The sequence below is a fragment of the Panthera uncia genome (genome assembly GCF_023721935.1).
Source record: "Panthera uncia isolate 11264 chromosome A1 unlocalized genomic scaffold, Puncia_PCG_1.0 HiC_scaffold_16, whole genome shotgun sequence".
NCBI classification, from domain to species: Eukaryota; Metazoa; Chordata; class Mammalia; order Carnivora; family Felidae; genus Panthera; species Panthera uncia.
The window spans coordinates 78,425,109-78,447,321 of record NW_026057576.1 but is presented as its reverse complement, the minus strand read 5'-3'; the positions used below and the strand labels follow the sequence as shown (position 1 = coordinate 78,447,321).

Sequence of the window (22,213 nt, the reverse complement as noted above, 5' to 3'; positions counted from 1 at the left end):
GGCCGCCGCCGCTGCCGCCGCCGCCACGGCCGAGTTCTGGTGCGCGCCGCCCGCGGCGGCGGCGGCGGCGGCCGCGGCGCCGTAGGGGAGGCCGCCGTAGCCCGAGGGCGAGGCGCTCATGTAGCCCTGCGAGTTAGAGATGGGGCTGTACTGCAGCGCGCCCATGTCGTAGCGGTGCATGGGCTGCGGGTTGTGCGGGTGCGCGTGCGGGTGGTGCGGGTGCGGGTGCGCCGGGTGGGCGTGCGGGTGCGCGCCGCCCGCGCCCGGGTGCTGCCCGTAGGCCAGCTGTGCCTCCTGCATCATGGCCGCGGCCGCCGCCGCCGCCGCCACCGAGCCGGGGTAGGCGCCGTTGGCCCAGCCGTTGACGTGCGCGTAGCCGCCGCCCGCCGCGCCGCCCGGGCTCTCCAGGCGCTGGCCCACGGCCGCCGCGCCCACGCCCACGCCCACGCCCATGGCCACCGCCGCGCCGCCGCCGCCCGCGCCGGCCGCCAGCAGCCCGCCGGCCAGCGAGTACTTGTCCTTCTTGAGCAGCGTCTTGGTCTTGCGGCGCGGCCGGTACTTGTAATCCGGGTGCTCCTTCATGTGCAGCGCGCGCAGCCGCTTGGCCTCGTCGATGAACGGCCGCTTCTCGGCCTCGGACATGACCTTCCACTCGGCGCCCAGGCGCTTGCTGATCTCCGAGTTGTGCATCTTGGGGTTCTCCTGGGCCATCTTGCGCCGCTGCCCGCGGGACCACACCATGAAGGCGTTCATGGGCCGCTTGACCCGGTCCTGGTTGGCCTTGGCGACCCCGCCGCCGCCGCCGCCGCCGCCACCGCCACCCCCACCGCCGCCCGCCCCGGCCGGGCCCGACAGGTTCGTGGGGGCCTGGGCGCCGCCAGGCGAGTGCAGGTCGGTCTCCATCATCATGCTGTACATCGGGGCGGCCCGCGGGTTCACCGGCACCGCGCGGGGAGGGCCGGGAGCATAGACGGCCGGGGGGGCGGAGGGTGGAGAGGGGCTCAATCGAACGGAGCGGGACGCGGGGAGGGGGAGAAGTCCTACCGGAGAGGAGAGCGGGGCGCAGGTGGAAGCGAAGACAACGGAACGGAAGGCAAAAACACACGCACTCAGCGCAGGTCCGGCTCACAGGTGCAAAGTTTCTCCTGGTGCTCAAACCACTTGCCGAAGAGGGCGCTGGTCGGGGTCGTCGTCTTCGCTGCCGCCGCCGCCGCAGCAGCCCGGTCGCCTCGGCGGAGCGGCGCAAACAGGTGCAGGCGTCGCCAAGCTGCGGCTCCACTTTTCGGGACGTGAGCCGTGCGCGGGGCCTGGCCCGGGGCTCTCCGCCGCCTCCTCGCTGGCCGCCGCCGAGCGCCGCCTTCTCGCTCCTGCGCTCGGTCCTCGGCGGCCTCCAACTCCGGGGCTACAACTTCTAGCAGCGCGCCGCGCCGCGTGCGTTGGGCATGTGCCGGTCCCAGGTGCCCGGGGGGGAGCGGGGCGCGGAGGGGGGCGCGGAGGGGGGCCGCTGGGGAGGGGGGCCGGGGGCAGCGCAGGCGCGAGGAGAGGGCCAGAGAGCGGGGCCGCCGAGCCCGGGACTGGCTGCCCGCTGCCTGCCCGAGGCCGTGCGCTCGGAGCGGAGGCGCACGCGGGGCCGGCGGCGCGCGGGGCCCAGCAGCCATACGCCGGGCCCGGGCTGCCATTAAATGAGCGCGCCGCGGCCAATGGGAGCCGGCGGCGGCGGTGATTTGCATGGCGCGCTGGCGAGTGACGTGGGGAGGGAGTAGAAGCTCGGGGCGCGGGCGGCGGGGCGGGAGGAGGGGAGGAAGGAGGGGGAGCAGGGGCAGGAAGGAGGGGGAAGGAGGCCTGGGAGGGGGCACAGCCACGCTGCTTCCTGAGCGCGCGCGGCAGCGGCGGCGAACCCAGAGCTCGCCCTCCTCGCCTCTCCCGCCCGCGCGCTCCGAACGATTAAGGTTGGGTTTAAAAGCGAAGACGGAGAAAGACTCGTTCGGGGCGGGGGGGGGGTGAGGGGGGGGGAATACAGCCCCGAGCCTTGTTTAGAGGAGCGCACTGGAGACCCAGCCCCGCGGCACCCCCGCCGGCCAAGTCTGCGCTTGCTGGGAGGGGGAAAGTTGGGGCCGAGGCCTGGGAGGAGAGGCGCGCCCCCGGGAGCCGGGGGTAGCTGGGGGGCGTCTGAGATCCGCAGCTCCGAAGCCCCCCACGAGTTCTCCTGCGAGACCCTCCCGGGTATACCTGCTCGGCCGCCGCGTGGGCGGAGGTTCCCCAGTGCCCTCTCTCACCCACAAGGCCCTCCCGGTCCAGGCCCCGAGAATCCCCCTAAGGAGGAGAGGGGGCGTTTTGTCAGACTTCGCTCCATCAGCCCAGAACTTAGTGTGTGTGTTTGTTGAGGGTTTCAATGAGCCTGGGGGCGTCTTCTCAATTTGGCTCCTTCCTCCTCAAAAGGAATTGCCAGGGAGCTGGGAGACAACAAGATCTATCTGGAGTCTAGTAGTGACTCCACAACAATCGAAAAAGTTGGTTGAAATCGCGAAAGAACGATGGAGCCCACGCTTTTCTGGAGCGAATCTTCCAGCAGCTGTTGGCCCAAGATCTATGAAAACTGCGTGAACGCAGCGGGGCCCACTGGACACCGAACGGGAGAAGCGGGGCCTCGCGACTCAGCGACAGATGCCGCTTTCCTACATAATGCGAACGAAAGGCCTGGTTCCTGGGAGGAGTGAGGCCCTGTCTTCGGCCACAACTCCTAACCCTCACAGTGTGCTCCACCTGGGGACGCACAAGAGATTTCCAAGCCCAGTCCAGAGCCCCCACCGTGGCGCTCACGCTACCATTTCAGTCCGAACGATAAGCAAGTGGCCCAGAGCCCCCCCCTTTTTTTTTTTGCAGAGACTCCCTCGAGCCCTAGAACCCCTCGTGCCTACTCCACGCGGGCGTGTGTGCGCGCCCTGGAGAGGGAGGTGCTTAGGGGACGTGGGTGAAGCCGAGCCCAACCACAGCGGCGTGACTGACCATCTTGTAATCGGAATAACCATGTACCGGCGACGATGACCCTAAGCGTTCTAATAAGGACGTTGAAGTGTGCTGGGCAATGAGCACGTGACACCTTCTCCCTCCCCCTCCATTAAAAAAACCTCTGAGGTGGTGAATATCCTGACCCCATTGCTCGCCCGAGGTGCAGGCGTCCTGCTCTCTGTGATCCCAGTTACTGTGATTATTACTGTATAGCCTTTTTATTATTATTTCAAGGTTGCTACAGTATGCCATGCGACAGCAAATTGGTCTCTGCAGATTGAACTGCTTCCGCTTCAGGCCATTCAGCAGTTAATAGTGAACTCATCAAATAATACATAATTATATTAGAAAGGAAATGTCGTTTTGTATTTAGTTTTTCACTAAATATCTAGGTTATAAAGTCGGTTTTCAACTACCTTCTCATTTCATCAATCGAGTTTGTTAAATCTTTTGATTTGTTTCATGCACTACCTCCAAATATCAGTTACATTGTGAGTGAACAAAAAAAGAACAAGAATATTGTTTAAGAATGCTACAGGCCTGTTTTTCCTTTGATAATTTAGGAGGCGATGGGTGTGCAGTGAGATCCAGTGTGTTATGGAAAGTCAGCAAGACTGAAATAAAGGAAATGGTTTACAAATTATAAACTATATTATCCACTTAGCAATTGAAAGATTTCTTTTCCTCTGCTTTTCAATTTAGATTTTAAACTAAATAGCCTAAGACCCCCTGAAAATGCTTTGTGTGAGTCAGGCTTGGCACATTATTTTCCATATCAATGGGGCAATTTATTTTATAAACACCCTGCACTCCAGTCAGCATTGCAGGAATGCTTTATGCTTTTGGGAACTTGGATGGCCGACTTTGAACGGTCTGGTTTCTTTCTACCACCATCCTGAAAATTGTTTCCAAATACGATGTTACCCTTGTTTTCCGGAGCATCTAAATGGGAGGTAAATGGTTTAGCCTTGCATGAGATCACGCTGATGCTTAGCGTTCAGGGCTCTCTCCACAAGCCCTTTTGAGTGACGAGATGCTCCCTGGGCCTGAGCGGGTGCACGCTCTGGGTGTCCACATGCACAAGCATTAAACTGGAGCCGCAGGTGTAACTTGTTGCCAAGCGATAGATGATTGGCACCAGCCGCCTGTGCCAATTAGGCAGTGGCAGGGCAGTGAGTGCCAGACCTCTCCGCGCCTTCCACCCTGGCATGGAGACTGAGGGGTGTCACATCGACTCCCGTCGGTGACAGCTTCTGGGAGCCTCAGTTCCTCACTCCTTCTGACCCCTCTCCCCAGTGACTCTTTGAAAGGAGAGGAAACCGTCCAAAAACCGGTTTGGAAAACACCTCCTCTCCCCAGTTTTGTTTCTCCCCTCTTCACCTCCACTAGGTTGGCAGGGGCCTCCTTGGGACTGAGGGATTCTTCAAGGTTGGGTGCTAGAGGATTTGAAGACAGACTACACAATTTCCAGGTAACATCAGGGCCCAGACCCTGAGGGAAGGATTAGTTCACTGATGATTGACCGAATTGGCTTTTTTTTTGGCTTCTCAGAAACTTCATTGTATCTTTTTGCTCAAAATGCCAAAGTGAAGATCAACTTGGCAATACGGATAGGTGAAGATACTTGCTGTTCTTTTATTTAACTTGTGGGCATGATCCTCAAAGAGAATTCAGATCCAAGCTCCGTTAGAGGAAATTATATACACACACATGCACACGTGGGTGTATGTATACGTATGTGTATATACATATGGCACACATACGCATGCGAATACACAATGCCCGCAAAGAGTATATGCATTCATAAACATCATGTGTTCACAGAGGAGATCTGCACGTGTATGCATATCTATGTACATGATGTATTTGGGCAATTGCACAAGAGCCCCTGACTTTTAAATAAACTGAGTTCTGGACTTCTAACACCACCAGTGTAAACTGCTTCTGTGGAGTAACTAAGACTTTTGGCTTTGACTTTCCCCACAGCTCCGTGGTTGTGCTCAGGAGAAATCTGGGAAGCAGAGACGGTCAGAGTGGACAGAACTCCCTGTAGATCGCCCCTAGCAATCTTTAAATGAAAGCTGCGTTTCGGGCACCTAGAGGAGACTTTCTGTGCCAGTACCAGTCCACAGCTCCAAGCAAGCAGAGAGATGGACAGGTCAGGAGTTGGCAGGTGGGGACGGGAGTCAGTGAAAGGTCACCGCAGGGAAGCAGTGAGACCAAACATTCCTGTCTTCCCCGGCCTTGGCTCAGTCGGCGGGTCCCGGTGACACTCGCCCAGGAGATGCGCGCACACCGCCGGCGGCTGCGCCCCCACAGGAGTTAAGCTCCTGGGGCTTCCCAGGCCGGGGGAGAACCGAGGCCCGGCCTGGGCGCAGCCTTCTAGGCTCTGGAGTCGCCCCGAAGCACCGAGACCCGAGAGATTCCGGGGAGGCAGATCCTGAGGGAGGGAGCCACCAATTCAAGGCAGGACTCGGGGAGCGAAAAAAAGTGATCCGAGAAGAGGCTGCAAGGAGGAGGAGGCGGCGGCGGCGGCGGAGCGAGCGCGGGAGAGAGAACAGGGAAGACGGGGAGGCAGCTCGGGCCTTCGAGGTCATCTCTGCCGACAGGAGGCGCAGACCGAGGAGAGGCGTGTGCCGCTGGAGGGGGACAGCGCGGGGAGGCGGCGGCGGAGGCCGCGTTTCCCCCCTGCCGGGAGCCGCGGGAGCGCGGGCCGCGATCGCCGTCTGCTGGCCGCTGCAGCCCTCGCCGCCTCTCGGAGCTCCGGGCCTCGGGCCCCGCGCCCGCGTCCAGCTCCTGCGGCCTTGCGCCCGTCTCTGGGGCTCGGCGCGCGCCTTCGGGGCTTTTCCAGGCAGGGTGCGCGGGGGTCAACCCCAGCGTCGTAAGGGACACTGGTCTGGCCCGGGTCCCAGGGCGCTCTGGGTCCCCGCTCTGTGCCCTGACCCTGCTAACTTGGCCCGTTGTTCCCAAACAAAGCCAACGGAGGCAAAGTAGCACAAAAGTTTCTTTGTTGATTTTTTTTTTCTTTTAAAGGGGGAAAAATAGTCACAGAAAGGGGTAAAGAGGAAGGAGAAGAAAAAGAGCCGCTCGCCAGTAGGGAACTTCCAGCGGCCCCTGCCATTTGGGGATGGCAACTGAGCAGGAGACCTTTGTGGCCGCTCTGAGCTTGCAAGTCCGCGGCCCTCTCCGGGTTCGGAGGCCTGCGCCCGGCGTGTCTGCGGGACAGGGGACATGAAGGCCTTCCTCAACCATCAGTGTGGGGATCCGCACATCCCCCCCCCCCCCCCCCGAAGAGCAAACAACCCTGTGTGTGCGCGCGCGAGTGTTGTTTCCTGCCTCCTAGCTCTCTGGGTGAAAGCATTTGGAGAATCTCTGGGAGCTTTCGAGTAGGGGCTCACCCTGTGAGCAGTACTCACACATATAATTCAAATTTCACAGCTGACCTGCTCTGAAAACCTCAATCAGCTTCTAATTGAAGGGAAAACAAAATATTGCTTCCCTACAGCAGAGCTAACGATTTAATCATTATATCAGACATTATAGCTTTTAATTAGGCTAATGCTGATACTGTATGGAAAGAGATAATTCAACACAGTTCTTGATGAATTCTGTAATTGGGTTAACGGCAGAGCAGTTGGGGGAGAGGCGTCAATATTCAAGCTGCGTCCGTGGCCACCAGGTTTATGAATGAAAGACACAAGACAAGGGGAGGGAAGCGCTGGGACCCGAGGGGGGCCCGCGCCCTCGGCCCGGCGGAGCTGCGGGCGCTCGGGAGAGGGGGGGGCGGCGGGCCGGGCGCGGGGCTGGGCGGCCGCGGGGTGCCAGGCCGTCCGGGCCTCGCCGCCAGCTCGGGTTCCTCCTGCCTCTCAGCCCGCCCGGCCCTTCGGTGGGAAACTTCCCCCCCAGAATCGCGGCGGGCCGCCTGCCCCGCACACCTGGACTCTGGGGTCTCCTCCAGGGCGCCCACCGGGCCCAAGCCAGTTGGGCGGGGAGCTGGGCCGGGCGCGGCTTTGGGGCGCAGTTCTACTGGGCGGCCTTTAGGGACCCGAGCTCTGCCCGGGCTCCCCCCCCCCCCGCCCTCGCCGGGCCCGGGGCGCCAGCCAGGAGGTCCCAGCATCCCCGGCCAAGGTACGTGGTGGGCGCGCGCGACGCCCGGTGGGCGCGGAAGGGTGGTATTCTCGCGTCCATACCGATTAACAACTTGGCGGGAAAGCGAGTCGAGCGGGAACCCCGGCCAGTGCCCGGAAGCCCGGCTGGTTGGCCTCGGCCAAGCCGCCGCCTGACGCTGGGGCCGCAGGCGGACCTTGGGAGTAAAGCGCCGGGACCCGCGTCCCTGCCTCCGCCTGTCCCCTCAAGTCCTTCGAGGAAGCCGGGAAGGAAGAGGCCGCCAGCCGCGCCTGCCGGGAGCGCGCTGGGCAGGGGTGCAGCCGTGCTCCTCCCCTCCCCTCCCCCCCTCCGCCCGCCGCGGGCGCCCGTCCTGCCGGGAGAGCGGAGGCCGGGCTGCAAAGAGCCGCCCGCGTTTCCAGGACCCGCAAAAGTCGCTGCTCAAGTCGGCGGATCCGCAGAGCTGACCTGTCGGTGCCGGAGCCTTGGGTTTTAAGGAGAAAACGCCGGCGCCTCTAAATTTCGCTGGGGCTTCTCTGGAGGCCGCCTGAGCCGCGTTCTCTGCTGTTTCAATCCGAATGGTTTCACAGTGCGATTTTTGTATACTTTTTGTACATCCGCAACCTCCCCCCACCGCCGCCCGCAGATTTTGTCTTCCTTCTTGGCTTAACTACCTGTGCGCAATGGTCTCCTTCGAGAAAACATACTGCATTGTGATTCTTCCTTGTCTTATTTTGTCAGTAATTACCACCAAATTAAATGGGTCACTGGTAAAGTTTCATTTACACACCCCCCCCCCATAATTAACAGTTTGAATACACCTTTTTACATTGTACAAAAGTTGTAATTTTCTAACGCGTAGTTTTTTATTGATAAAGAATGCTCGTGTGCCGCGCGTAATAAGAATACAGAGCACCTGGTGTGACAGTGGGTGTGTCTGGGTCCTCTGTAAGCAAGTGCAAAGACTCATCAAAGATCAAACTTTCCGGAACGCGGGGAGCTTCCTCACCATTCAAATTAAAATCTGTAGAACGTAAAGGTCTGAGAATACAGGACTTCTGACGGAGCTAACTTCCAAAGCCAAAATCCTTGGGAGACACAACCAGCCTCTGCAGGTAAACGCAGGCACCCAGCAGGCCGCGGGGCGATAGTTTCTGAAGCGCTCAGAGCGGGTCTTTCAAGGCCCTGATGCGTCCCCGCTGAGTCCAGGCCAGTCCAGGTGAGCCCGGTTACCAGGGGTGTTTGCAGGGGAGAGACGCAGTGAGCAGGAACACAGCCCTGTCTCACACTCTCTCATTAGCCCCACATAGAAAAGGCATCACTCACAAGAGGAGACAAGTCATGAGGAATTTCTATATGAAAAGAAATAAAGTGAAATCAGAGATGCTTTTTTCTTACAGGCCATGCCTGTTATTGCAAATTAGATTAGCCACACGGGCTTCAATACCAACGTGACACGGGGTTCACGGGAGCGAAAGGGCCATCCTCTCCAATCTCTCCTTCCATCGGCGCGTCTCACATAAATTACATCTTGTCCTTTAATACACTTTTCAACGAGATTAAAACATCACTTTGACACAATTTCAAGCCTTTCAGTGGGGCGTGTTGCTTACTCCAGAAACTGCAATCACAAAGGGAGGCCCTCTGAGGTCCTGGAGCGGCGGGGTTGGGCCCAGAAGCCAGCGCCCTTGCCCTGTGCGCTCCCCGGAAGGAGGCCCTGTGGGCTCACTGTGATGCTCTCTCACCTGGGGGGTGGGGGGCAGACACCGGCTGACCGCTGAGGGGAAGTCAGATTTCCCTCCGCTTCCCGTGAAGGTCGAGGACCCACCTGGGGGGGGGGGTGCTTTCTGAGGATCACATTGCAGTGTTCCTTCCTCCTTATTTGGGGCGCAGGCCTTGCACACACAGGAGGGGCCGGGCAGGACCCGCAGCCCACCCTCAAGCATCCCCCGGATGCCCCTTCCCCACAGGCGGGGGCACCATGAAAATGAGGCAGAAGGTTTGGCAGATCAGGAAGAGAACTGCTTCACACAGCCTTTGAACCCTAAATCTCGGGGGGCAGTGTGGAAAAAGTGGGTGAACATAGTTTCCTGCAAAACTGGTTAACGGAGGGTTCCAGCTCTCCAACCGGCTGCTGACGCTGTGTCTCCCCTTGGGGACTGGCTGCTCCAGGGCTGGCACCCAGCGCTCTGGGGAGGGGCCCCCAAAGGACGGAGGGCCCCAGCAGGTCACAGGGAAGGGGTGTTCCGGTTACAGAGCAGGGACCCTGTGCTTTCTACATATTTTGGCTGAAATTGTGTTCAGCCCTCAGAGCTCACAGCCACATCTGCGACTGGAGAGGCCAGTTACCACCGGCCTTTCCAGGTAGACGCGATCTCGGCCAGTGAGCAGGTCGCCTGCACCCTGAGCACAGCCCCACCACCTCTTCCTACTGGCGGCAGGGGAATGGGTCCGTTCAGTGTCGCTGCCCACGCTTCCCCCCAGGGTCCTTGGCAGAGGCCGCCTCCTTCTATCCCAACTGCCCGTCACCGCGCCCCCCCCCCCCCCCCCTCGCAGCAGCAGCTGACTCCCACTCCTAGCTCAGCCTTTCGGTCCAACCTCTCCAGGAATAAAAAGGACCAGAACTCGAGGCCACCTGGACGTTTTCTGTCGTTTTTGGGCGTTCTGTGTTGATCCATGCTGGGACGGGCTACCCGGCCTGCCTCGCGCTCCGGGAGAGGCGCTCTCCGGGGAGACCTGGAGAGGAGGTGGGGTGGGGGCGGAATTCCTTTCCGCGTGGATCCTGGCCTTAACCTTTGGTCTTCGCCACCCTTGGGTGTGTCCGGGACACTGGCCGCGCGGGACGTTTCAGGCACCACAGGCCCGTTAGGCCCAAGCAGGGGGAGGGGCCTGGGGTAACGAGATCCTGGTTCTGGGGTAGAACAGAGCAGGACCCCTCCCTCCCCAACTCCAGCCTAAGGGAAAGCCCCGACCCGCCGCCTGGGCAGCACTGCTGAGGTGGCCAGGGCTTTGGAGGTGCCCTGAGCCCATCGAGGTGCCGAGAGCGCAGTCCGTCCCGCTCCCCCGCCCTTCACAAAGGGGCTTCCAGGACGCCGGCCCCTCCGCGCTCCCGGAAACCAATGCGGTAAAGCGGGCTGTTAATGGGTTAATTGACTGGCGGCCGCTATCGTGTTCGAACACCTGTTTCCTGCAGGCCGAGTCGGCCAGCCTCGTTCAGTCCCCGGTCGATGGCTGCCAGGCCGGCCCCGCCCCGTCCGTCCACTCCAGCACCGGCCGCAGCCGAGAATCCATGTGACCCTTGAAACTTCTCGACCTTTCCTCTCCGCGGGCGGCTCAAACCTGGGAAATCAGGGCGGAAGCGGGCGGCGGCCCCGCGCGGTTGGGGAGGCTGCGGGCTGTGCGCTCGGAGGACCGAGGCGGGTACCAGAGATGCCGAGCGGGCGCGATTTCGCAGGAGGAGGGAGGACGCACCGAGGGGGACTGGGCGCCCGCGCCGGGGTCACCCCCGCCGCTCAGCGGGCGGGGCTTTGGACCCCATCTCGGGGTGCCCTCCCCTAGCCTGCGGGACCAGGACGACCGCCACGCTCGCGGGGGGTTCCGGGCCGGGCACCCGGTGGGTCCAGAGGCGTTTGCGGCTTGTCAAGGGCTCACTGCTCATTGGTGTGTGTGTGTGTGTGTGTGTGTGTGTGTGTGTGTATTAACAGTCAAGACCGTCGGTCAGTCAAAGTTAAATTGATTCTTTGCCCAAAACACCTCTCACTAAATGGCACACGCTCTACGTGTTCATTTTTAAAACGTAATCTCCACCGGCGGATTTCGTTCTCGGCGCCGCCGGGTGCGCACAGCCAAGAGCCGGAGCCAGCGCCGCCAAGGGCAAGGGCGCGGAGCCGGGAGAAGGGGGCCGCCGCCGCCGCCGCCGCCGCCACCACCAGCCCTCCCGCAAACCGCTGCCCCGACCGTCCTCCGCCCTGCCAAAACAGGGCGACCCGGAGAGGAACAAGTGTCGGTCCACTGGGCGGCGGCCAATCCCAAAAGCCGAGAAGGAGGGAGGAGTGACCGTACAGACTAGAAAATGACAAATGCCCCCCCCCCCCCCGCCAGGCTCGAGAATAGCCCTAGGCGGTCACCAGGGCTACGCACCTGTTCTTTACCGGGGACAGCCGCGGGGACACAGTGCGCGCCTTTTGGGGAAGTCACCGTGGAGACACCGCGCCCCTCGCCGCGCCTTTCACGCCCCCTCCCCAGCTTCGCGCGGCCCGCGGCCCCGCGCAAGTTCAGGCACTTACAGTGAGTTCCTCCTCCGGCGCCGGCGGGTCCCCGGCGCTCCGCCCGCCGCACCTGCCGGCCCCGCGCCTCGGGTCCCGCTGGCCCGCCCGCTCCGCGCGCCGGGCGCCTCCGCCCGGGGACCCCCGCCGGCCGGCTCCCGGCGGCGCCCGCACCGCAGACGCGGCGCCACGCGCACGCACACTCACACGCGCACACACGCTCCCCCGCTCGCACACTCGCTGCACACGCACCCGCGGCTCGCCCGCCTCGCGCACACCCTCCCAGACACACGCGCTGCGGGCGAGAGAGACAAGAAAATGAAATTTATTATTGATAGGGAAGACTTTAAAGACAATTTCAAGTTATTGTTTTTCTCTGGAAAAAGGGGGATCCCTGCACATAATGAAACGCCTTTTGTGTGGCGCCGAACAATACCAAACAAGTATTCTAATAAATAGCCACTTTTTTGTTCCTACTCGACAGTGAATAGAATCGAGCAGTTGGTTCGCGAGCAGCTGCGACGCCGTTTTGAGCGGGAGGTGGAGCCGCGCGCCCCCCCCGCCCCTGCGCCGCGCCCCCCCTCTCCCCCCACCCCCACCCGGGCCGCCCGCGCGCCCCTCGCCCTGGGCCCCATCCCCCGGCGCCGCTCCCCACCAGGCCCCGCCTGGGCTCAGATTCCGGCTCAGCAAAACCGCAGGGGCCAGAGCGCGCTCCTCCCTGTACCTCCGCCCAGGCTGCCCGCGAGCCTCTGCCCCCTCCCCATAAAATAGATGTCACTCCCGTATCACACACGCTTCCGATTTTCGCCTCCAGCTGCTCTCCTGTCTCTGAGGGGGAGGATGTCCGCCCCCACCCGCGGTCCCGAGTCCCCTCGGCCGTGTCCCAGGGCCATCGGCGCCGCCCCCTGCTCCCATCCCGCCACGTCCCCGCTCTAGGCTCCCCCCCCTCCGCGATGGAGTTTCAGCTTTGTTCTTCCGCCCAGGGGACCCCTTGGCCTTTTTTTCCCCCCCCCCCCCCCCCCCCTCCTACCCCTTTTTTAGAAACCCCCCCCCCCCCAGCTGCTGAACGGAAGGCAGTGACTAAGGATTAGTGTTGTGGACACAAAACTCTCCAGGTAAAAAGTGTCCACGGTCAGGTGGCCTGGCATTTCGGCTCCACGGCTGGTGGGGAGCCCTCTGCGGGGCAGAGTCCCTGGCCGCCCCTTTGGAGGACCAAGCCACCCGTGGCGAAGGCGCCTGGGCTGGAGCCACATCTCGGCCCCACCCCCACCCCTACCCCCACCCCCACTTGGGCCTCTCTTCCCTGTTCTTCTCTTCTGTTATCTCTGTCTCTGTGTGTGTGTCTGTCTGTCTGTCTCCCCCCTACCGCCTTCCTTTTCTCTCTCTTCTGTTCTCTTTCTCCTCAACTGTGTAAAGATGTCAGCACTCGGGACTTAGAACTAGCACCCTCTGATACTCTCTGGAAATGGATCAAGAGCTGTCTTTCTGAAAATGATGACCCCAAGGACACATGAGCCCCTCCCACCAGAGGGAAAGCCATTTACCATTTTTTTTTTTTTTGAATAAAGAAGTAGCAGTAGGGCTCACGGGAACGTCTTCGGTGCTTGTCAGCCCCTTGGCGCTCCAAGGCGAGGGTGTGTGCATTTATCTATACATCTTGGACAAGTGCGTGATAATTTTTTTTTTCACTGCTTGCAGCTGCAGTTTTCAGGAGATCCTTGTCTGGCTCCAATTGTGGAGACAAAAAACCCACATGACTTTTACTCAATGGACTTTAATCTAGAGAAACACTATGTCAGTTGCAAATTATTTCTGAACCGGACTCGGCTCCCAAGAAGTTCAGGGAGAGGAGGTAGTGTTCTGGAAATGGGGGGACAGCTCGGACGCTAGCCGGGACCCTTCCTAGCGGTTCGCTTTCCCCGAAAGGCACGCTGGTGTAACTGTTACATGCAAAATAAAGCAGGTAGGTTGCTTGACTTGGCAGTTGTTATTATTATTATTATTATTATTATTTGAAATCTGCTTTTGAGAGACCGCGTTCCCTTGGAGTTTAAGGCAGTTTAGTTATGTCACCTGAAATGTCGGTGACAACAGGAAGAGAGTGTGGTGCTTGACATTTTTTTAAAACCGGTTTTGCGCAGGAATCTCGTGGTTGGGGGGGGGGGCACGAAGGCGCTGGGGTTGGACCGATTCCAGCAGACACCCTGAGAGCGCTTTCCTTCTGTATGGAGAATGGAAACATTTTGGAATCCAGATTTAAAACTTTGACTTACATTTTACACGTTAAATCACTGAAAGATTGGGTACAACACTGCAAATATTTGAGTGGTTTTGTAAGCGGCGCAGCCGCCAGTCAGCCGGCTTTGACAGGCTGCCACGATCTGTCACTTAATAGTGGGTGTTGGGCTAAGTGCAAAACACTGTGGCAAACAGATGTCAAACCCGCATCTCACATCAGTGGGGGCTGTGGAGCCTTAACCTCCTTCCCGGTCGGGCTCCGAGGGGCCCCTGCGTACGCGGGCGCGCATCCTCGGGGCGCGCTTCTCCGGGAAGCAAGTCGCGGCCTCGGGACTCGGCAAGGAAGCCCCGCGGGCCGAAGGCGCTGCGCGGCCGGGGAAGGACTGCGGCGAGGGGCCCGCCCCCGCCCTACCCCCCACCCTTCGCCCCCGGCCCGCCCGCCTCAGCCCTGCACACGCCTGCGGCGGGCCCCGGCGACCTTGAGCGCAGCCCCGCGCTGCCCTCGGGCCCGCGCCGCGCCCCGGCCTCTGCCCGGCGACCTGGGCCCCGCTGCCAGCCTTTCCCGCGGCCCCGGCCAGTGAGGCCGACCAGCCACCGTGGCGGGGCTGGCGGGCACAACCCAGGGCAGCCAGGTGTCGGCGGCCACGCGGGGCCGCAGCGAGGCCCAGAGCCACAACCAGAGCGCGGGGGGCAGCGGCCGCTCCCCCTGCCCGCTGGCCCGAGCTGGGGCATGCGGGTCGGATCCCCTCGTTCTCCCTGCAGGTGCCGAGGGCGGGGGCGGAGGGTGCGCGGCGCCCTCGCTGCAGCGAGGGGAGGGCGGAGGCGCAAAAGAACATCTTCTTTGTTCAGGCGCCCCCGGGCGGGCCTGGGACTCCCCCTCCTCTCCCCAGCGGGCTCTCCTCCCCAAGGCCTGCAGGGCCCCGAGCTCTTGGAGAACCTCGCCTCCCTTTCCTTCCCTGCAGCTCCCGCGGACCCTTTGTATGTCTGGTCCCCGCGCACCATTAACACTGGGGCGTGGTTGCGGGGCGCGGGGTCCTGCACGTTCGGTTCTCCTGGCAAATCCGTGCATTGGCTGATTTTTCCGCAGGAAGGGCGGTCGCGTTTACTCACGCACAGACGTGTGTCTCCCCACATTTCCCCAAATGTCCCGAGTTGTCACCTGCTGGCGATGCCCAACTTGCCCACGGAATGCACATGTTTACAAGACTACGTCCTAATTTATCAAGTAAGGGCCGTGGGACAACAGACTTCTTGTTAGATTTTTAGAAAAGGGACGGCCTCTGGTTTGCTGCTCCCCCCCCACACTTCTCCTTCCCTGTGCCAGAACCATCCTCCCAAGTCTTCAGCTAGAACTTATTCTTGAGGCTGGAAGGTCAAAACGGAAGATTCTGCTTATACCACAAGATGTGATAAAAGGCACATGTATCAGTGTGAAGATTAAAAAAAAATTCTCAGGGTTTTCCCTTGGAGAAAGAAAGCTGCTCCACTCTGTTTTGCAAATTCCCTCATGGCAGGCCTTTAAAAATGACCAAGAGTCTTTAGGCTACTATCTATAATAAACAGAGGTCAAAACGCTAGTTTTAATCTGCTTTACCATACAGTCAGCCTGAGTGAGACTCATTCTCATTTTCCACAAACGCACACGCTAAACACGCTGGAAACAAGGCCCCTCCTTGTGTCTCATCGTCTCCTTGATGGAATGGAATCAAAACACAATTTAATGCTCCCCCAACTCTTTTAAATGTAAGAACAAATATTCCACTGGAAGTTTGAAGAGAACCGAAGCTTCTCTGGTGTGCACTTAGTCTGATTATATTGTAATGGAAAACCAGATGTGCTAACTTTGTGAGAGTTTTCACAGGCCTCTAGGACTAATTAATTCTAAATGCATAAAAATAAAGATGTGAAGATTTCCCTCTCTGACCACAGCCCGCTATTTTCACATGTGAAAGTATCCAGACTAATGGGAACGCAGCTCTACTTCACATTCAAATCACCTGCTGCCTTCTAGAACATTCCAATGTCCTATCCCAGATCAACTGACTCAATCTCCTGAAAGACTTAGCAGCATTTTCAAAAAAGGCCCGAAGTGATTCTGATTATAATTCAGTTGAGAGTCCCTGCCTGAAACTAATATTTCTAAGAAATTACTTAAAAATCCTCCAAGAGGGGCGCGCCTGGGGGGCTCAGTTGGTTAAGTGTCTGACTCTTGATCTTGGCTCAGGTCATGACCTCATGGCTGGTGGGTGAGCTTTGCATCAGCACTGAGCCTGCTTGGGATTCTGTCCCTCCTCCTCTCTCTGTCCCTCCCCAGCTTGTGTGTGCGTGTTCTCTCTCTCTATATATAAATGAATAAACTTAAAAAAAATCCTCCAAGAAATCACGTCGTCTTATAATTATAATAAATGGTTTTCCAATGTTAAGGAAGTATTATAATGTAAAAGCGCTTACTACAGCCTCCGTGGGCAACGTCGTGGACTATGCTGACGTGTACTCTGGATGTATCCGTGTTCCCATGTATATATAGTGAACCACGACCGGGCATCCTCCAATTGTCCCACAGAATCCTCGCTGGTCTTCTGAAGTGAACGGGGGTGCTGGGGGTTGTCAAACAGGACCGGTGTCACCTCGGGCAGGCAGAGCTGCCTCAGCACGTGTGATGTCTGACTTGGAGTTAGAAGGTAGGACCGGGCAAGCGGCAGGTCCTCACTGGACAGACTTACTAAGGTGTAAAAGGCGTAAAGGGGAGGGGAGGGCAAGTCACACGTGCTGAACATAACAGCCATGTGTGGTTGAGGGGCCACACGATCCCAGTGTTAGGTGTGCTGCAGTCGTGCCCACCGGAGAAAGACCACTGGAAGAGCCCTGAGGAGGGGCTTGGAGGGGGGAGGAGAGGTGAGCAGAGGCTGGAGAGGGCAGGCTTCTTTCGAAGGAAGCTTCCAGGAGGTGGGGCCACGTCTACAGTCATAGTCATAGTTAGTGGGCTCTCCACATTATTCGAATCCACCCCCCGGCCAATTATTTAAGTTCTATCTACTCACTCTTTGTTAAAGATGATAATGTCTCTCTCCTGGTGATATGTTTCTATGCCATTTACCCAAGGATTTAAACCGAACCAAGTCGTGAGCAGTAAAATAATGAATTTTGCTGATTTCCCAAGTTTCCGTATTCACATTTACCTGGACATAAGTCTCTCCAGTCCCATTCTTTCCCGGCAGGCAACCCTCGCAGCAAAACGGGTGCCCTTAGAACTGAGTCCACAAGTTCTCGACCAGGAAGAGAACTGGGATCTCCAAATGGTCTGCGAATCAGAGCTGGAAAGGGCCAGTAGTTCATTTTATTCCAGGCTTCATGTAGACTCGCACCTGTAATCATTGGAGGACCTCACCAAAGGGTTAAATATGGTCCGTGGAGAAGAACTTGAATGACTAGTTGTCCGTAGAAGGAGGAGGAGTGTGATGTACTCACACGCATAAATGAATACGGAGCTTCCTCTCTGTAGATACCTCTCTATATGAATACATGTTTGAATAAAGGATCTTCTCAGCCATTGATTAATTCTAACGGAAACAGATGATCTTCGAAAAGCTAAAATCACTTAGTAAAGTTGCTAATATTTACGGCCTCGTCTGCTTCACAGTTGATGTGCACTCTAGTCTAGACAAGGCTTTCCAGCCTGTGGATGGCACTGAGGGCGGCAGGCTCCCGGGAGAGCGGTGTGCGCACTGTCAGCGTGGAGGTGTTTGTTCACAAGTGAGGTGGTCCTGGCATTAGTTAGTGCAAGGCCACCTGCACTGCAGCCTGGCTTTGTTCTGCTGTCCTGTGCCGTGCGACCTTGAGCAAGGGACTCCCCTTCTCCCAATCTGTGCCCTCGCCTGTAGAGTAGAGAGATTCACTCCTGGCTTGTAGGATTATCGAACAACTGAGTGATGTGGTCACTGTAAAAGCACCCGAGACCTGGCGCTCAAAAAATCACCGTGTCATTCATTCATTCCAAGCCCTCTTGTGTGGTCTTCCTGCAGACACGCTCATGTGGGTTTCCCCGGCAAAGGGGAGCCGTGGGTGGATGGAGGGATGTCAGGCCAAGCCATGCCTCATTCTCCAGGGAGAAAGCCGCCAGCCTGACCAGGGGCTGCCCTGGCCAGAGGCATCTGTTTGCAGGAACCCGTGACTCTATCTACCTTGACACTTCAGTGTTTTCATCTGAAAACCTAGGATGAATTCTCCTTTCTCAGAATGTTTTTCAGACCTGCAGTCTGTAATAGCTGTTTGGCACTCTGTCACCTGCTGTCTTGTAATCAAATTGGCTCTTTTGGGAAACTGTTACCAAATCTTAAGTTTTGTGTTACCTCCACTGATAAAAGGCTGATTTATGGACTTGACCAAAAGCTCAGTTGAAATACTCAGGGTGCAACCCCTATTCCATAAATTACAGCCTTTGGATCCTATTCCTTCTTTGGTGTGGGAGTTTTTTTTTTCTTTTTTCAGAACTTCATTCATCCATGTCACAAAGATTTACTGATCTCCAACTGCGTGCCAGGCCCCGTGTGGGCCCCGGGGACCCGATGCTGAACTGGGTCTTGTCCTCGCCGGGCACACAGTCCTCTGCTGGAGAGCAGGTCCGCAGGTGGGGTTGGGGGAGACTTGGGGTTTCTTCTGGACTGGCCCTCTCAGTCGGCCTTTGATGCTGCTCTCTTCCATCCAGTGTGTACTGCTTCCATTTTTTTTTTTTTAGTGTTTATTTATTTTCGAGAGAGACAGAGCATGAGCAGGGGAAGGCACAGAGAGAAGGAGACACAGAAAATGAAGCAGGCACAAGGCTCCAAGCTGTCAGCACAGAGCCCAACGCGGGGCTCGAACCCACGAACCGTGAGATCATGACTTGAGCCAAAGTCAGACGCTCAACCGACTGAGCCACCCAGGTGCCCCCGGTGTGTACTCCTTAAAGCTTCGTTTGCTTTTGTTTTAGTTTTGTTTCTGGTGACGGATTTCTTTTCCTCCCTCGCTTTTAGGTCTGTGATCACATGGTGAAGGTGAAGCTTCCTTGGGAAAAAAAGGTGATAGGACTTTTCTCTGGTTTCAAATGTACATGCTACTGAAGCCCCTGAACGACTCAGCCTAGAATAAGGTTCCATCGTGGCGCGTGAGCTCAGCGCAGGCGAACATCTGACTATGAGGGGCATGGTTGCTTCACCAGTCTGGGACCTCAATTTCCCAGGCTTCACAGTAAGGCAGCGGGATTTCACTGTGTCTGTATCTCCTTGCTAGAGCTAATGCTTTGTGAGCCCAGACTTGAATAATGGAACATCCTTCATGATTTAAACCTCTAGGGTTCAACTTCTTGGTCTGGGAAGTGGGTACAAAAGTGTGCTGGCCTCACAGGAGCATCAGTGTTGGAAGAGAAATCCAGAAGCGTCTGAAGATCAATGCCAATCATCACAGGGAATTTCCGCACTCGCCCCAGCCAGTGGGGCAGTGCGGGGGGCAGATGGGCAGGGGCACAGCGACCGCCCTCTTGACATAAACACTTCCTGCTGTTTGAATTTTGCAGCTCTGGCAGAGTAGTGAGTATTAGGAACTCAAAGAGTGATTTCATAAAGAAAAAAAAAGTGTAGTTTACACCAAAATGGAATAAACCCCCTTTTGAGTAACAACAATCTGCATAAATGCTTTAAGAAAGCCTATAATTATGATAAAAATGTTGCTCAAAGTTAAAATTATGAAGCAATCAAGATTTATAAACAGTCTGTCATCGACTTTTAATCATTCTTTCTTTTTTATATACAAACGTACACAATATATGTTTGCAATATATCATACTATACATTTTATTTTCAGTAATTTAGCCGAGTAAAATATATGTGAGGTGGCACTGAGATGCTAGGTTATATATGCACACGATTATGGGCATATAGCTGCCTACAGACACACACACGCGTGCACATACACAGACACACATCTTTTTGGCTAGTATCTTACACAGAAAAGATGCAGGCTGTAACTGTATCAGAATCTCTTTAGAATTTTTTGGAACCAAGCTCCTTTTGCAATAGTTTGAAAAAGTATCATATGCATATGAATATTAATTTCTCTTTGCCACAAAGAAAATATTTAAGTCACCAGACGATTGATGCCAAAATGGATCAGACTGACCAACACTTGTCCCTCTTGGGCAAAAATTGCCTAACTTGAGTGGAAGGAAATAATAAGCACTTTGCCGACCGTGTGAAGGGCTGACTTGATATGTGAGTTTGGAGACGCTGTGTTTGAGGCTTTCTCTTTGATGATAGAAAAATGTTTAAGCTTAAATTGAAGAGTGGCATATAAGGATAACCTTGACGGCAATAGGTATTTATTAACTGGCTCTTTTTGTCAGGGATCCAAGGAAGACTGTAGAAGTTATTTCTGGTGATTGTATGAGAGTGATTTTCCTATAGGTCGTCCTCCTCTCCTTCCACTCTTCTTCAACCCTAGTGTCTTTGAGCATTTGCCCTCTAGATTGCCTGCCTGATGGACACAACTCAGCTCCGTCCCCAGCTGGTCCTTACTACGGCAAACCACACACGCCGGGAGCCCAAAGAGCCAACGCATTAAATGGGAAGGACTTTTGAGGCCGATCTCATCACCTGAACATTTGAAAGGCAAAGATTAACTGCCGAAACTTCATGGTCTCGATAGATGCTGACCTACATCACATTGCCTCTCTCGCGGCCAACATCTGCATCTAGCGTTAGTGCCCTCTGAGAGGCGTATCGTCCTTGCCGTCTTGGAAGATGCAGGCGCGACAGATGTGTGAGCACCAGATCGGGTTTTGTTGCCCGTGTGCGGAGCATGCTGCTGAACCTGACCTTGCTCAGAACATTTCAGCGGTGCCCCTCCTCTGAAGATACAATCTCATACTGTTGGCCAAGGCCCCACTGGCTATTCCGGGGCCATCTTGGACTGGGTCCCCAGGTACCAGTGTCAAGCCCTTGGGTCTCCTCTCATAACCTTGTCTTGGTTCTCATAAGCTCTTGCGTCTTGGACACTTTGTCCCCAAACTCTTGTCCCACCTGCTCATCACCCGACTCACTTGAAGAGATTTCCACATAGTGTAAATAAGGGTACTCTGTCACAGTTCAAACACCGAACATCTATCGCAGTTTTAACTACAGACTTATTTCTGTGGCTATTTGTTTAATATCCATTTTCCCCCCTAGACCGTAAACTTTGTGAGGGCAAAGATTGCATCATTTGTTCAACCCTGTATTTCCTGTTTTTTTTTGTTTTTTTTTGTTTTTGTTTTGTTTTTTTTTTTTTTTGAGAGGGAGAGAATATGTGAGCGTGCATGCCAGAGCACAGGGGAGGGGCAGAGAGAATCTCAAGCAGGGTCCGTGCTCTCAGCCCAGACTCTGATGCAGGGCTCGATCTCAAAAACTTGGGATTGCGACCTGAGCTGAAATCAAGAGCGGGATGCTTAACTGACTGAACCACCCAGGCGCCCCTCAACCCTGCATTTCTGATGTCTAGCACATTGTAGATACTCAATAAATATTTACTGGATAGGTAAAGATAAATGATAATGGGCCGCTGCCTATGATGGAGGAACTGTTCCTAGATTGCCCTGCAGCCACAGGTAACTGCAAAATATCACAAAATATGTGAGAGACAGCAGTTTCCAAGCAGCAGGTACCAGGCATCCCAAGAGCATGATCTTTAACAGAAGTACACTCATGAGGTGAGCTCATGCCCTTGCTCTCTGCCTGGGGACAATTTACCGGATGTGGTACAGACGGCTAGAGCTCAAAGAGATCACGGTGGCCCCCCTGAGTTGAGAAAGCAGCATTTGGAGCTCTGGGAACCTGAACCAGCTGGAATCTGTGGGGTGAAACATCAGAGCGGGGAGAATCATGCCAGGAGAGGGCCCGGATGCCCTTGTGTGTGGCCCAAGGCCAGGCTGTCCTTGCACGAGGCCAGATTCGCCAGGGCTTACCAGACGGGAGCTGGTAAGGGATCGAGAGGAAAACAGAAAACCGGAGCATGAGCGGTATCAACACTGTCTGTGCTCCAGCCCTGCTGCGAGAGAGCTCACACACCCACCTCTGCCATCCGTGGCATCCAGACGAGACACCAGAAAGACCCCTTCAGGAGTGAGGAACACATTCCTGTGTAAGCTTTCCTCTAGTCCAGCCCCAGCAAAACCTAATGCCAAGGCCTGGAAAGATCCACAAGGGACATAAATATATGTTGACAGTTAAGTCTGGCCAAGTGAGAGAGCCTTTGGAAACACTAGACGCCCACGGATCTGCACCAATAAAGCAGGAAACCAAGTTTACGGTGATCATTCAGTCACTGATTTGCCTGCTGTCATAACAGTCAATACTAAAAAGATGAGGGGAGCAGAATTCAGTCTCTAGGACACATTATCTACAATCCACACACAGTTACATAGTCTGTATCTTTGACTCTTTCCCCATAAGCACCTGCCACCAGTGTTCTTGTCATGTGGACGGACAGTAGCTGCAAGATGCCTGTGTGCAAACCTCTAGTCTTTAACTCCAACAATTGTGCAGCTCTTGGGGTTAACTTCTCTGACCCAGTTCATAGTCCAGTCGGTC

The 22,213-nt window shown here is 56.5% G+C and overlaps 1 protein-coding gene across 1 annotated transcript in view; it reads right to left on the bottom strand.

The window, feature by feature from the left end:
• SOX1 (SRY-box transcription factor 1) overlaps window positions 1-1,394 on the bottom strand; it is a 2,067-nt gene extending 673 nt beyond the window's left edge. The window contains exon 1 of the mRNA XM_049647229.1: window positions 14-1,394. Within this exon, the coding sequence (XP_049503186.1) occupies window positions 14-918 (905 nt within the window). The 5' untranslated portion in view covers window positions 919-1,394. The remainder of the gene's footprint in view (window positions 1-13) is intronic.
• Between the last annotated feature and the right edge of the window lie 20,819 nt (window positions 1,395-22,213).